The sequence below is a fragment of the Aethalodelphis obliquidens genome, unplaced genomic scaffold, assembly GCF_003676395.1.
Source record: "Aethalodelphis obliquidens isolate GAN/ISIS:26980383/991018 unplaced genomic scaffold, ASM367639v1 scaffold22, whole genome shotgun sequence".
In the NCBI taxonomy this organism is placed as follows: Eukaryota; Metazoa; Chordata; class Mammalia; order Artiodactyla; family Delphinidae; genus Aethalodelphis; species Aethalodelphis obliquidens.
Window position 1 is genome coordinate 12,601,636 of NW_020837966.1, and position 14,307 is coordinate 12,615,942.

Below are 14,307 nucleotides of genomic sequence, written 5' to 3' on the forward strand. Positions count from 1 at the left end.
AAACACATGGAGGCCAAACAATACACTACTTAATAACCAGGAGATCACTGAAAAAATCAAAGAGGAAATCAAAAAATACCTAGAAACAAATAACAAGGAAAACACGACAACCTGAAACCTATGGGATGCAGCAAAAGCAGTTCTAAAAGGGAATTTTATAGCAACACAATCCTACCTCAGGAAACAAGAAACATCTCAAATAAACAACTTACCCTTACACCTAAAGCAATTAGAGAAAGAAGAACAAAAACACCCCAAAGTTAGCAGAAGGAAAGAAATCATAAATATCAGATCAGAAATAAATGAAAAAGAAATGAAGGAAACAATAGCAAAGATCAATAAAACTAAAAGCTGGTTCTTTGAGAAGGTAAACAAAATTGATAAACCATTAGCCAGACTCACCAAGAAAAAACGGGAGAAGACTCATATCAATAGAATTAGAAATTAAAAAGGAGAAGTAACAACTGACACTGCAGAAATACAAAAGATCATGAGAGGTTACTACAAGTAACTCTATGCCAATAAAATGGACAGCCACGAAGAAATGGACAAATTATTAGAAAAGCACAACCTTCCGAGACAGAACCAGGAAGAAATAAGCAGACCAAACAGAAGCACTGAAATTGAGACTGTGATTAAAAATCTTCCAACAGGGCATCCCTGGTGGCGCAGTGGTTGAGAGTCCGCCTGCCAATGCAGGGGACACAGGTTCGTGCTCTGGTCCGGGAAGATCCCACAGGCCGCGGAGCGGCTAGGCCCGTGAGCCATGGCTGCTGAACCTGCGCATCCAGAGCCTGCGCATCCTGAGCCTGTGCTCCGCAACGAGAGAGGCCACAACAGTGAGAGGCCCGCGTACCAGAAAAAAAAAAAAAAAAAAAAAATCTTCCAACAAACAAAAGCCCAGGACCAGATGGCTTCACAGGCGAATTCTATCAAACATTTAGAGAAGAGCTAATACCTATCCTTCTCAAACTCTTCCAAAATATAGCAGAGGGAGGAATACTCCCAAACTCATACTACAAGGCCACCATCACCCTGATTCCAAAACCAGACAAAGATGTCACAAAGAAAGAAAACTACAGGCCAATATCACTGATGAACAGAGATGCAAAAATCCTCAACAAAATTCTAGCCAACAGAATCCAACAGCACATTAAAAGGATCATACACCATGATCAAGTGGGGTTTACCCCAGGAATGCAAGGATTCTTCAGTATACGCAAATCAATCAATGTGATAAACCATATTAACAAACTGAAGGAGAAAAACCATATGATCATCTCAATAGATGCAGAAAAAACTTTTGACAAAATTCAAACCCATTTATGATAAAAACCTTCCAGAAAGTCGGCATAGAGGGAACTTACCTCAACAAATAAAGGCCATATAAGACAAACCCACAGCCAACATCATTCTCAATGGTGAAAAAACTGAAACCATTTCCTCTAAGATCAGGAGCAAGACAAGGTTGCCCATTCTCACCACTATCATTCATCATAGTTTTGGAAGTTTTAGAGACAGCAATCAGAGAAGAAAAAGAAATAAAAGGAATCCAAATTGGAAAAGAAGTAAAGCTGTCACTGTTGGCAGATGACATGATACTATACACAGAGAATCCTAAAGATGCTACCAGAAAACTACTAGAGCTAATCAGTGAATGTGGTAAAGTAGCAGGATATAAAATTAATGCACAGAAATCTCTTCCTATATACTAATGATGAAAGATCTGAAAGAGAAATTAAGGAAACTCTCCCATTTACCACTGCACCAAAAAGAATAAAATACCTAGGAATAAACCTACCTAAGGAGACAAAAGACCTGTATGCAGAAAACTACAAGACACTGATGAAAGAAATTAAAGATGATACAAACAGACGGAGATATATACGATGTTCTGTGATTGGAAGAATCAACATTGTGAAAATGACTATACTTCCCAAAGCAATTTACAGATTCAATGTAATCCCTATCAAACTACCAATGGCATTCTTCACAGAACTAGAACGAAAAATATCACAATTTGTATGGAAACACAAAAGACCCCGAATAGCCAAAGCAATCTTGAGAAAGAAAAACGGAGCTGGAGGAATCAGGCTCCTTGACTTCAGACTATACTACAACGCTACAGTAATCAAGAAAGTATGGTACTGGCACAAAAACAGAAATATAGATCAATGGAACAGGATAGAAAGCCCAGAGAGAAACCCATGCACATATGGTCACCTTACTTTTGATAAAGGAGGCAAGGATATACAATGGAGAAAAGACAGCCTCTTCAATGTGGTGCTGGGAGAAGTGGACAGCTACATGTGAAAGAATGAAATTAGGACACTCACTAACACCATACACAAAAATAAACTCAAAATGGATTAAAGACCTAAAAGTAAGGCCAGACACTATAAAACTCTTAGAGGAAAACATAGGCAGAACGCTCTATGACACAAATCACAGCAAGATCCTTTTTGACCCACCTCCTAGAGAATAGAAATGAAAACAAAAATAAACAAATGGGACCTAATGGAACTTAAATGCTTTTGCACAGCAAAGGAAACCATAAACAAGACGAAAAGACACCCCTCAGAATGGGAGAAAATATTTGCAAATGAAGCAACTGACAAAGGATTAATCTCCAAAGTTTACAAGCAGCTCATGCAGCTCAATATCAAAAAATCAAACAACCCAATCCAAAAATGGGCAGAAGACCTAAACAGACATTTCTCCAAAGAAGATATACAGATTGCCAACAAACACATGAGAGGATGCTCAACATCACTAATCATTAGAGAAACACAAATCAAAACCACAATGAGGTATCACCTCACACCAGCCAGAATGGCCATCATCAAAAAAATCTACAAAGAATAAATGCTGGAGAGGGTGTGGAGAAAAGGGAACCCTCTTGCACTGTTGGTGGGAATGTAAATTGATACAGCCACTATGGAGAACAGTATGGAGGTTCCTTAAAAAACTAAAAATAGAACTACCATACGACCCAGCAATCCCACTACTGGGCATATACCCTGAGAAAACCATAATTCTAAAAGAGTCATGTACCACAATGTTCACTGAAGCTCTATTTACAATAGCCAGGACATGGAAGCAACCTAAGTGTCCATTGACTGATGAATGGATAAAGAAGATGTGGCACATATATACAATGGAATATTACTCAGCCATAAAAAGAAACGAGGGCTTCCCTGGTGGTGCAGTGGTTGACAGTCTGCCTGCTGATGCAGGGGACACGGGTTCGTGCCCCAGTCCGGAAAGATCCCATATGCCGCAGAGTGGCTGGGCCCATGAGCCATGGCTGCTGAGCCTGCACATCTGGAGCCTGTGCTCCACAACAGGAGAGGCCACAACAGTGAGAGGCCCACGTACCGCAAAAAAAGAAACAAAACTGAGTTATTTGTAGTGAGGTGGATGGACCGAGAGTCTGTCATACAGAGTGAAGTAAGTCAGGAAGAGAAAAACAAATACCGTGTGCTAACACATACATATGGAATCTAAAAAAAAAAAAAAATGGTTCTGAAGAACCAAGGGGCAGGACAGGAATAAGGACGCAGACGTAGAGAATGGACTTGAGGATACAGGGAGGGGGAAGGGTAAGCTGGGAGGAAGTGAGAGAGTGGCATGGACAGATATACACTACCAAATGTAAAATAGATAGCTACTGGGAAGCAGCCGCAAAGCACAGGCAGATCAGCCCGGTGCTTTGTGACCACTTAGAGGGGTGGGATAGGGAGGGAGATGCAAGAGGGAGGAGATATGGGGATATATGTATATGTATTACTAATTCATTTTCTTATAAAGCAGAAACTAACACACCATTGTAAGGCAATTATACTCCAATAAAGATGTTAAAAAAAGAAAAAAAAATTGCATTCTCTTTCATATGTAGCTTTAACCTATGTAATTAGAGTCCTAATTTACTTTTTTTAAGGGGGGGGAAAACACACACACACACACACACACACACACACACACAAGGCCCATACTACCCAAAGCACCACATGCAGAAGAATGAAACTGGACTCCAACCTTACACCATACCCCAAATTAACTCAAAATGGATTAAAGACTGGAACGTAAAACCTGACCACAAAAGTCCTATACACAGGGGCAAGCTCCTTGACATCAGTCTTGGCAATGAGTTTTTGGATCTGACACCAAACCAAAGGCAGCAAAATCAAAAATAAACAAGTCGGACTACATCAAACTAAAAATGGGCAAAGGACCTGAATAGCCATTTCTCAAAAAAAAAAAAAAAACCGTACAAATGGCCAACAGATATATGAAAAGGTGCTCAACATCACTCATCATCAGGGGAATGTAAATCAAAACCACAACGAGATATCACCTCACACCTGTTGGAATGACTATTACCAAAAAGACAAGAAACAACAAATGTTAGCAAGATCCTTGCTAACAGAACACTTATGTACTGTTGGTGGGGATATAAGTTGGTGCAGCCACTCTGGAAAACAGTCCAGAGGCTCCTCCAAAAACTTAAAAATAGAGCTACCATACGATCTAGCAATTCCACTTCTGGGTGTTTACCTGAAGGAAATAAAATCACTAACTCGAAAAGATATACTCACCCCCATGTTCACGCAGCATTATTTACAATAGCCACAATATGGAAACATCCTAAGTGTCCAATGATGGATGAATGGATAAAGAAAATGTGATAGAAAGAAAAAATATATATATGAATATAATTCAGCCAATAAAAAGAAGGAAATCCTGCCATCTGTGACAACACGGATGAACCCTGAGGGCATTATGCTAAGTGACATAAATAGACAAATACTGTAGGTCTCATTTATAAGTGGAATAATCTGAAAACAAAACAAAACAAACCCAGAACAGATTGCTGGCTGCCAGAGGTGGGGGGAAGGCACAGAGTACATGAAGGTAAAGGTAAAGGCGGTCAAAAGGTACAAACTTCCAGTAGTAAGAGAAATGAATCCTAGGGATGTAATGTACAGCATGGTGACTACAGTTAACAATACTGTACATTAAACTTAGAAGCTGCGAAGAGAGTAGATCTTAAAAGTTCTCATCACAAGAAAAAAAAATTTAACTCTGTGAGGTGATCAAAGGTAACTGTGACATAGCTGTTAAAACTAAGTACGCTCACTGTAGTAATCATTTTGTAATATACACATATGTCAAATCACCAGGTTTTCACTTAAAGTTAATACAACATTATATGTCAATTATATCTCAATAAAAACAGGGGGAAAAGTGGCAACGCCGTTAGCATTTGCATAAAAAAAGGAAAAAGAAAGCAGCTGCAATATCTCATAATGGTTTAAGAGAATTAACTTAGGATCAAGCCTTGCTTCTTCCACCTACTAGGTGTATAACATTTGGACAAATGACATCGGCCCTCTAAACCTCAGTTTCCTTGATTGCAAAATGGGATAATAATAATACCCACTTTGTCTTTTTAAACCACTTAGTGGTTAAAAAGATTAAGTGAGGTGATGAACGTAAAGCACTTAGCCCAGTGCCGGGCACTGTCACGCCTGTCCTGAAAACCATTCCCAGTGGGAAACTCCTGTCTTACTATGCCTGTCTCTGAACCTTTTACAACTTGTACTTTGTTTCATTCCAATGTCAGTAGATACGGTTTTGCTTTTTAATATCCTTTCCCCCCTTTTCTACAAATCAATCTTCTGTACTGGAAACAGAGGTTCCCTCCTACTAATGTCCTATCCTTGCTGGCCAGGCCATTCCCCAGGGACACTTAGTGTTTTCTTTAACTAGACATTAACCTGGGGCAGGAGAAAAACAAGTCTATTTCTGCATCAATGGAGCAGAATGGGCATTCTTCAGATGCCCTCAGGTTTTCAAATGCTGGAAATCCTTCGCTCATTAATTAGGGTTTCAAATGAGTGCCTGTCTTCTAGCTGATGGCCAAAGCTGTGGAAGGAGGAAAAAACCCAGAGTAGGTCCTACCTAGAGTCTGCCCCTAGTGGCTGTCTGAACTCATCCAGAATGACCACGTCTGAATGTACATATTTAAAATATTTCTTCCATCTCCCCCTCCTTCTGGGAAAGTTATCTTTATGCATTTGGCTCAAGGCCTGTTCAACTTTTTCTGGAGGCAGCCAGATTTGGAACACTCAAGAACACAGACGTCGGAACGGCAGAAAAAGGAGGAGCTCTCCCACCCTTGCTGGAGTGAACTGTTGGCCGTCTGACAGCAAACCTTTTGGGAAAGAACCAGCCTTGTCACCATGCTGGAGGGCTTCATGGGGGAACGGATGTGATGATAGCAAAGGGGTTGAGCAAAACACTGGCAGGTGCCCACTTCCTGGCTCTACTTACTTCTTGCCATTCATCTGCCCTCCAAGCGTAGAGTGGACACAGCGGGGCTTGGCAGGCGCGCTCTGACTCCGGTCTAGTGTATGGGTTGCACTCGGTCTCTCCGGCTATTTTGTGTGTTCCCAGCTGACAGCCCACATTTCTCCGCCGCACGCCTTGGCCACAGGACACTGAGCACTAAAAGGACAAGAGTGCGTAAGTGGGAGCTTCGGGTCATTTGGGGGAGGGAGTGATCATCGGGGTGGAGAGGGTCACAGATCTGGGGACCGCATTCCTAATCCAATGACCCTCACAGCTATCACAAGGCTTTCTAATTTCCAGTGAAAGGGACCCAAGAGAATGTCTTAAATCTGCAAACTCACTGCCTATCAGAGGCGGTTGAGTGAGGAAGAGACTCAAGTTAGGGGGAAATCTTTTAGGTTAACAAAACTCTTGGACAGTGGAATAGGCTAGGGGAGATCATTCTGAGACATTCGGTACAACCTAGAAGTAGTGCTGCCACGTGAAATGAAAATCCCAAATGATTTCTATCCTGGAAGGTTGAAGGGTCTTGAAAATTGGAGATACAGTTCTGTACAAGAGAATTTCTTGGCAGATGGAAAATATAACTCAAGGAGAGTAAATCACTGAAGCTTTTAGGGCCTTAAAAATAGAATTAGTTTCTTCCCTCTCTTCTTCTTCTTGCTCCTATTCCTGGAGATAGGGAAATCTTTTTTTTTTTTAACTATGGAATTCGTTAAAGTATTTGTATCTATTTACAACCTAGGATGAATATACAAAAAATAAAAGCTGACAAAAAAAAAAAATTTCCTCGGGTGTTGTGTTTTCAGTCCGTGAAAAATACTGTTAATCAGGCTGAAACATTTTGTTGACCAAGCTGCACAACACCCTATTAATCTGTAATTAACTTTCCTCTAAATTAATTTTTTTAATGGTTTCCTCATTGCTGGGTTTCATAATCGCACTTATGGTCAGGCCAAGAATTACTGTCTTTATTAAGCTTTTGACATTCAGAAACTAAAGGCAACATCTGACTGGAAAGAACAGCCTATTACTTCACTTAGCTATTAAAAACTGTTTCCAAGTTTTTGTGATAGCTCAGCTGTCATTCATTTGTCTAATTGAGAAAACAAGCTTAACATACACTAAAGCCATATTCCTAAGAGGATGTCTTGGTAAAGAATAGAATCAGGCTTTTAAATTAGACAAAAATTCTTGTCCAATTAACCTGCAGCAGGAGTCATGTTCTCTGAGGCTAATGGGAATTTACTAACAAGAAGCACACCCTAATGAATTCTGCTGCATAATAATATTATTTCCGTTTCAGATTCTAAGAAAATAGGTGGTAGTGTTTAGAAGGCATCTTGGGAAATAATATCATTTCAGATGAGTCTATGCCAGGCAGGAGCTTAAATGTTCACATCAAAGCTAGCTGAAGAGAAGGAAATATTTTGGAGCAACATCGCTACTATTGTTTGGGTTTAATTGTATTAATTGGATTGAATGAGTTTGTGACCCACAAGGAACCAGACTTTTAATGTCATTATGTTCTTGGTGGAATGAGAGGGTGCCTGATTGCCTTGTGTACAGAGGATGGCCATTTAATACCTATGGGAGCTACGTGTATATTTCCCATTGATTACACAGGAAATGGATGAACTGCAACATAGGAGAGTTAGCACATGAATGACAGAAATCATCAGCAACCACTGACAATAAACAACCACCAAAATACCCTTTGGCTATTTGAATTGGGGGTCTTAAAAAAATAAAACAGTACCCTTCCGGAACAATGTATCCAAATGGAAACACAAGGAAAAAATAAAGACAATTAAGTAAACAAATTTGAGTTTGGCATAGAGCTAATACATATTCAAAATCTCATAAGGCTTTAATAAGGTAAAGAAAAAGGAAAAAAATGTTAAAGGCTTTCAGGGTGTATACTATTCAGGCTCTAAGTAAATGAAACTTCTTTTTGATGCTATTGTTCGTTACTGAGTAAATTATTACTTACAGTTCAGCAAAGGCAAGGCATTAAGAGCCATAAGCAACCTGTATTTTAAAAATTATTTCTACAATGTTCGATATTTTTTCAAAAGATAAAGGAAGTTTCAGTGATACAGTATGTCACTGTGGCTTCCGATTTTCATAGTGTCAAAGCTAGCCCTGAATTAACACATTCAAAAGTTTCGACAGGACTTATATGCACAGTAAGGTGTAAGCCCTGCCTCTGTGAATACAGCATCCGTGGTAATCTTTGTTCAAAATGAAGTATACTGCATCAGAGTTAGTTCTCCGTGTTTAACTTTTCTTCCTGTGCTGTCTCAGGGGAGGCAACATTTTGCATACAGAGACAGCCAGGCTTGCTTGGTGAATTCTGAGAGATTTGTGCGGAAGCCCCATGAATAAAACAGCATCAAAAAGACCTCTGCATGACCCTGGAGGTGCTGATGGTGGTGGTGTGTGCACGTGTGCGTGCTTAATTCTTCTTGGTTTATTTAGTCCACCTTTAAGTTATTCTGCAGAAGAAAGAGGTTGAGCGGTGTCTATTAACATGCCCCCCCTCCTCTGTCCCATCTATCATTTCTGCATGGCAGTCTATTTGTGCCGGTTTGAAAGTAGATGTTTTTAGTTCCAAACTACTGAGCTGGGAGCTGTGTTTCACCTCTCTGTACTCCCTACTGTGCAATGCTAGTATGCAGAACTCACCGATTTAAAAGGGAAATGATGCTTATTTCCATAGATAAAAAAAATCTCTATGGAACTTCTGATGTTTAGGGAATTGTAGTATACACTTGAAAACCTGGAAAGAATTTTACATACTTTTTTCCAGTACAACTATTGCAACCATGGCAGTGACATTATTTAAAAGGAGGGATTAGTTTGAAAAATAAGTATATGAACCAACTTTAATAAATAATAACTGGTAACAACAATAGCAAACTTAGTAAGCATTTACTAGCCGAGGCTCTATTCTAGGGTTTCTCAACCTAATAATTCATTTTCGTTGGGGGTGTCCTGTGCACTGTAGAAAGTTTAGGAGCATCCCTGGACTCTACCCTAGTACGTGTCAGCTGCATTTCCCCTCCTCTGCCAAAGTGAGATAACCAAAACTGTCTCTAGACACTGCCAAACGTCCCAAGAGATACAAAATCACTGCCAGTTGAGACCTTAGTTCTATGCTAAGCATCTTGCATAAAATATCTTTCATACTTCCTAGTAAACCTTTTAAGTAGATACTCCACAAATAAATAAAGCAAAGAACAGAGATAATCACCCTAACTCAAGCAAAAACTAAAACAGAAAATAGTCCAAGTAAATTCTATCCTAGGCAATAAACCAAAGCTACCGTGGATTAAAATTTGGCTTCCAGTTTTAAAATATGGTGCTAATATTATGCAGGCTCTTGTACATTAGCAAGAGTGTGGGTGAAAAGCCTGTATTCAAACAATTCAACATCAATGCTTGCAGTTCAAATACAAAGTAACAAGAAAGCACAAATCACTAAGGCAACTCTAGTTCTCATCACTGACCATGTGCATATGGTTTCCCTGACTTCTCAAAGGACACACGCTACATATTTGCCATGTTTCTCCATTAGACACTTGCAGAATACTTCAGAATCAGACACCACAACCAAGCTGCTCTCATTGTAATTACAAGAAAAATCCCAACCAAAAATGGCTGGTAGGTTCATAATGCAATCTGCCAGTTACCATTTTGGCATGAGCACTGAAGAGCTTTTAAAAATTAAGTATTTCTCTGAATTTAAGACACCACTGATACCGAGACACAGTATTACATTTTGTATCACTCAGAAAGAAAACAAGGGCAACTAATTAAATCACGGCCTTCCATTGGTTGTTAGGCCCATCCTGACCACAGAAATGTCAAAATATGAAAGAAACAGGCATCTCAGGATTGAATGAATTCATGATTGATAAATGATGATAAAGTGTTACTTTCATTCTACTCTGATGATTTACAAATGAAGTCCTAATCTTCATTTGTTTGAAAAGCCTTTCTATAGGAACAGGACACATTAAAAATTTTTTATTCTGGAATGCTATTTTTTTTTTTTTTGCGGTACGCAGGCCTCTCACGTTGCGGAGCACAGGCTCCGGATGCGCAGGCTCAGCAGCCATGGCTCAGGGGCCCAGCCGCTCCGCAACACGTGGGATCTTCCCGGACTGGGGCACGAACCCGTATCCCCTGCATCGGCAGGCAGACTCTCAACCACTGCGCCACCACGGAAGCCCCAATGCTTTTGAATCATGTGACTACAAAGCCTTCACATTTATCAAGCTGAATCAAGAAATGGATGCTGATTGTGTCTGAAAATTTCATCCCTCAGCTCTTGATCAAAATCATGTAAACAAACTGAACATGACCTTTTGAAAAAAAATGCTTTCAAACTTTATTGAGGATGTTTTCCAATAAAAGCTATTCTTTTTTTGGAAAAATGTCCTTGACACATTCCAGATTTTCAAAAGATGTAAAAGTGAAACATTCCGCTTTAAACCTCAAAACACCAATTCTGAGGGAGAGACAAAGAAGATTAGCAAGGCTATACTAGTTTCCTATCCCAATATTCTATATGCCTTGTTATCGTCACACATTTTGACATGATGAGAAATTGCAATAATTATTCTCCCTACCTTGAAGATGAGATGACTAGAATATAGCTACCAGCAGAAAACAGAACCACCAGACATAAAACTTGCTAAATATTGTTGCAAATGAATAATCGTTATTCTTGCTTTATGTTACTGCCTTAGGGATATTTCTGTTTACTATGGAATCATTAGTAAACCAATAACCTTTAATCATGCAGACTGTCTTTCTCCATCAAACTCTGGGTCTGATTATTCTCAGGTATGCTTCTAAATTGCACAAATTGGATTTTACCCATGCAGCATCTTGTCTTGCCTGCTTTTATAATTCATTTCTATAAATCGAATCAGAGCATTAGAAAGTTGGCCACAGATCATTACATAACTGTGTTTACTTGCATTTTCCACAAAGGTAACTAGACTTTTCTAAGCAATCCTTTTGAACAGGTGCGGGTCTTTTCTGGGGAGGGATTCCGATAATCCTATTACCTTATGTTTGAAAAAACCCCAAGGGTTCAAACCTAATCATCGCAGCTTTGTGAACAATTTTAGACTTCGCATCAAGATCACAGGATACTAGAGTAAAACTCACTCTGTGTTTACCAATAAAGAGTGAAAGATTCTTTTAATCATCCTTTTATTGAATGAATTGGCCTTTATAATGAATACCATTTACATACTCTCAACTTAATATTCAGGACAAGATGCAAATAGTAGGTATGTCCAAGGGACATAAAGAAAAGTAACAGAGCATGAAAGTGTGCAAGAGGACAAGCTAATTAGTGTGGTATCTTAAATAATGTTAGCTGTAGGCTTTTACATGCATTGAATAGCTCCCAAAATAAAAAGGGCTGGAAGTTACAGATGACACTAGTCACTTAAGACGAACCATTAAGGATGACCAGTATGAAATACTGCCTAGAAATCTGGTCCCTTAAGGAAGCCAGAGGAGGAGTTAGCTCTGGCTGGGCACAGATTCTTTGATGGTTAAAACAAAAATAAAAACAAAACATGATCATCATGATAAAAGCATTGAGGGATGAGGCTCCCCTGCTGGGGAGTGATGCAGGCCATGTTTTATTTCTCTGTGAAGAGAATAAGACTGTGAGGTATGGGAGACGATGATGGCAGCTCAGGGCATTTAAGAAAAATTCACGTTTCTAGAAGAATTTTCTATTAGTCATGTTCAAATGGAGGATTCTCAATTCCTCCTCATGCTAACACACCTGTGCAAAGCTTCTTTGGGGTATCAGGAATCAAGAACCAGGCCCTGAAAGCATCAATTCTAGAGGCTGCTAACCTCGAACCTAGTTTTCTATTGATTCTCCGGAGTACCTTCATACATCTCCACTGCATAGGAGAGCTACAAATTCAGTAAAACCTTCCTGAATCAAATTAATGGAGAGAAAGGCCACACTGAATACAGAATATGTGAAAAGAAATTGGGTCTTATTACTTTTAAGTAAGCACCTCAACCAAGCTGAGGAAATGGACAAGTGTGGAGTGACAAGATCTACTTTAAGGGCCAGATATGAGTGACTTTTGTTCACCCCTCAGTTGTTCATAGGTAAACAGAAGCTTCTCAAATTCCCTCCTGAATTCAATAGGGAAACTCTCCCACCCAGTTCCTGACTAGGTTACCAAAGGTTTAGAATTAGTAGAGTCTAACTGTAGTCAGTTTCTTGGTTACTTACTCTCCTTCCCCATTGGATATACACACATCACACTCATCCAAGTAAAAAAAATATTACTTCTGAGATCTTATTAGATTTAAGACCCCAGAGCTAGGTACATGGCATTCATTACTGCTTTAAATCCTCATAAGAGCTATATGAAGTCAGCTCGGCAAGGTCAAACAAATCACCCAAGGTTGCAGAGCTAGGAAATGACAGAGAACTTCCCCATCTGTCCCCCACCTCTATTGTATACAAGCTAACAGGCAGAGAAGTATTCTCGAATACTTTATATTGACAGCATTTTCTTTAAGAACCTCAAAGGTAAATTCAGACTCAATTCCTGCCAGGTAACAGAGTCAACCTTACTAGAATCTGAATTAGTGGTTTTTTAAGTGGTAAACAGTAATAAAAATGCCATCAGCGAAGGATTGAGGGGCTACTCCGTCCTAGACGGCTGACATCTACATCTACCACCGCTTAATCCTCACAACCCTCACAACTGTCCTACTGTAGATGGTATCCAAAGTGCCAAGGGCTGAAGCCACTTGCCCAAGGTCCCACAGCTGGCGACATAAAGCTGTTTCCCTCCCTGTCCCCAAGCTCCCCTCTGAAAAACCAAAACCGCGCAGGGAAACAAGCCAGCACACGGGTGTCAGCCGTGTGGCCGAAGGTAAGGAAGCAGTCACGAGAGGAGAAGCGTTGCTCACCTGACTCCACGCGCCAGCCTTCCACTTGGGGCATCTTCCTCCTCGGCACTTTCTGTGCCCATTTGGCTTAGCAAGGTGTTTACAGTAATCACTTTCTAAATGACTTCCATCTTTTGCCATGCAGTAAACATTTCGTTGTTTATGCCCTCGACCACAAGAGACAGAACACTGAAATATAAAGCAATGGCAAGGTTGTTTTTTTTTTTTAAATCACAAGGAATTTGATAAAAACCTGTGTCGTGAGATGTTACGATCATGCCTAACGAGAGTCACCACTCCCCCCTTTTGCAGTGCCATTTTGGATAACACCTCAAGGCTCAACACGGAAGGAAGGCAGCAATGGAGAAAACCATGTGGACAGCATGACAGCAGGAATCCTGTTTAGTATCTTGGGTCACTCAAGAACGAGGGTAAATCCTGGTAATTTAGGCCAAAAATGAAGCCCACGAACCTGAAATTACCATGAAATTCTGATTTACAGAAGTCCTACTATGAATTAGTTAGGATTCCTTTCAGACATCTCACTTCATGCAATCGCTGATCAAGACATTTCTTCAACAAACTACCTCACAATTCACTCTTTTGGATAAAGGTGTGTTTCCAAATTCAGCTGTGTCCCATTTCCTAGTGAACTGATTTAAGGAAACTCTTCTACCATTTTTCAGAGGAGAAGCTCTCATTTTCCCAGTCCATTGGAAAGGAGGTGAAAAAGGCATGTTAGAAACTGAAAGGTAAGCTAGCAGGTGGGTCAGTGCCAAGTTTGGGAGGGAGGCATTACCTTTCAACTTTGATCTGCAGGTTCACTGAACTGTTTTAATGTGACCTTGTCTGACCACATCTAAGAAACTTGACTTTGATTTCAGAGTAGGTTTCTCAGAAAGGTTTAGGAATCAAAGGGCTCATGGCGTCAGGACAAAAATTTGATATGACAGCTTCTTGTGGAATAGGCAAGAGGCTGGCCCCCATGAGTCTGCTGAG

At 40.0% G+C, this 14,307-nt stretch overlaps 1 protein-coding gene across 3 annotated transcripts in view; it reads right to left on the reverse strand.

Moving 5' to 3' along the window:
* The window catches only part of ADAMTS9 (ADAM metallopeptidase with thrombospondin type 1 motif 9), a 168,999-nt gene that overhangs the window by 38,784 nt on the left and 115,908 nt on the right, over positions 1–14,307 (reverse strand). For 2 of the 3 annotated variants that reach the window (XM_027121317.1, XM_027121316.1), the window contains 2 exons: positions 13,330–13,497; positions 6,337–6,510 (listed from right to left, as the gene is read on the reverse strand). In XM_027121317.1, coding sequence (XP_026977118.1) covers positions 6,337–6,510; positions 13,330–13,497 — 342 coding nt within the window. The remainder of the gene's footprint in view (positions 1–6,336; positions 6,511–13,329; positions 13,498–14,307) is intronic. The other variant, XM_027121318.1, reaches the window with a different exon arrangement.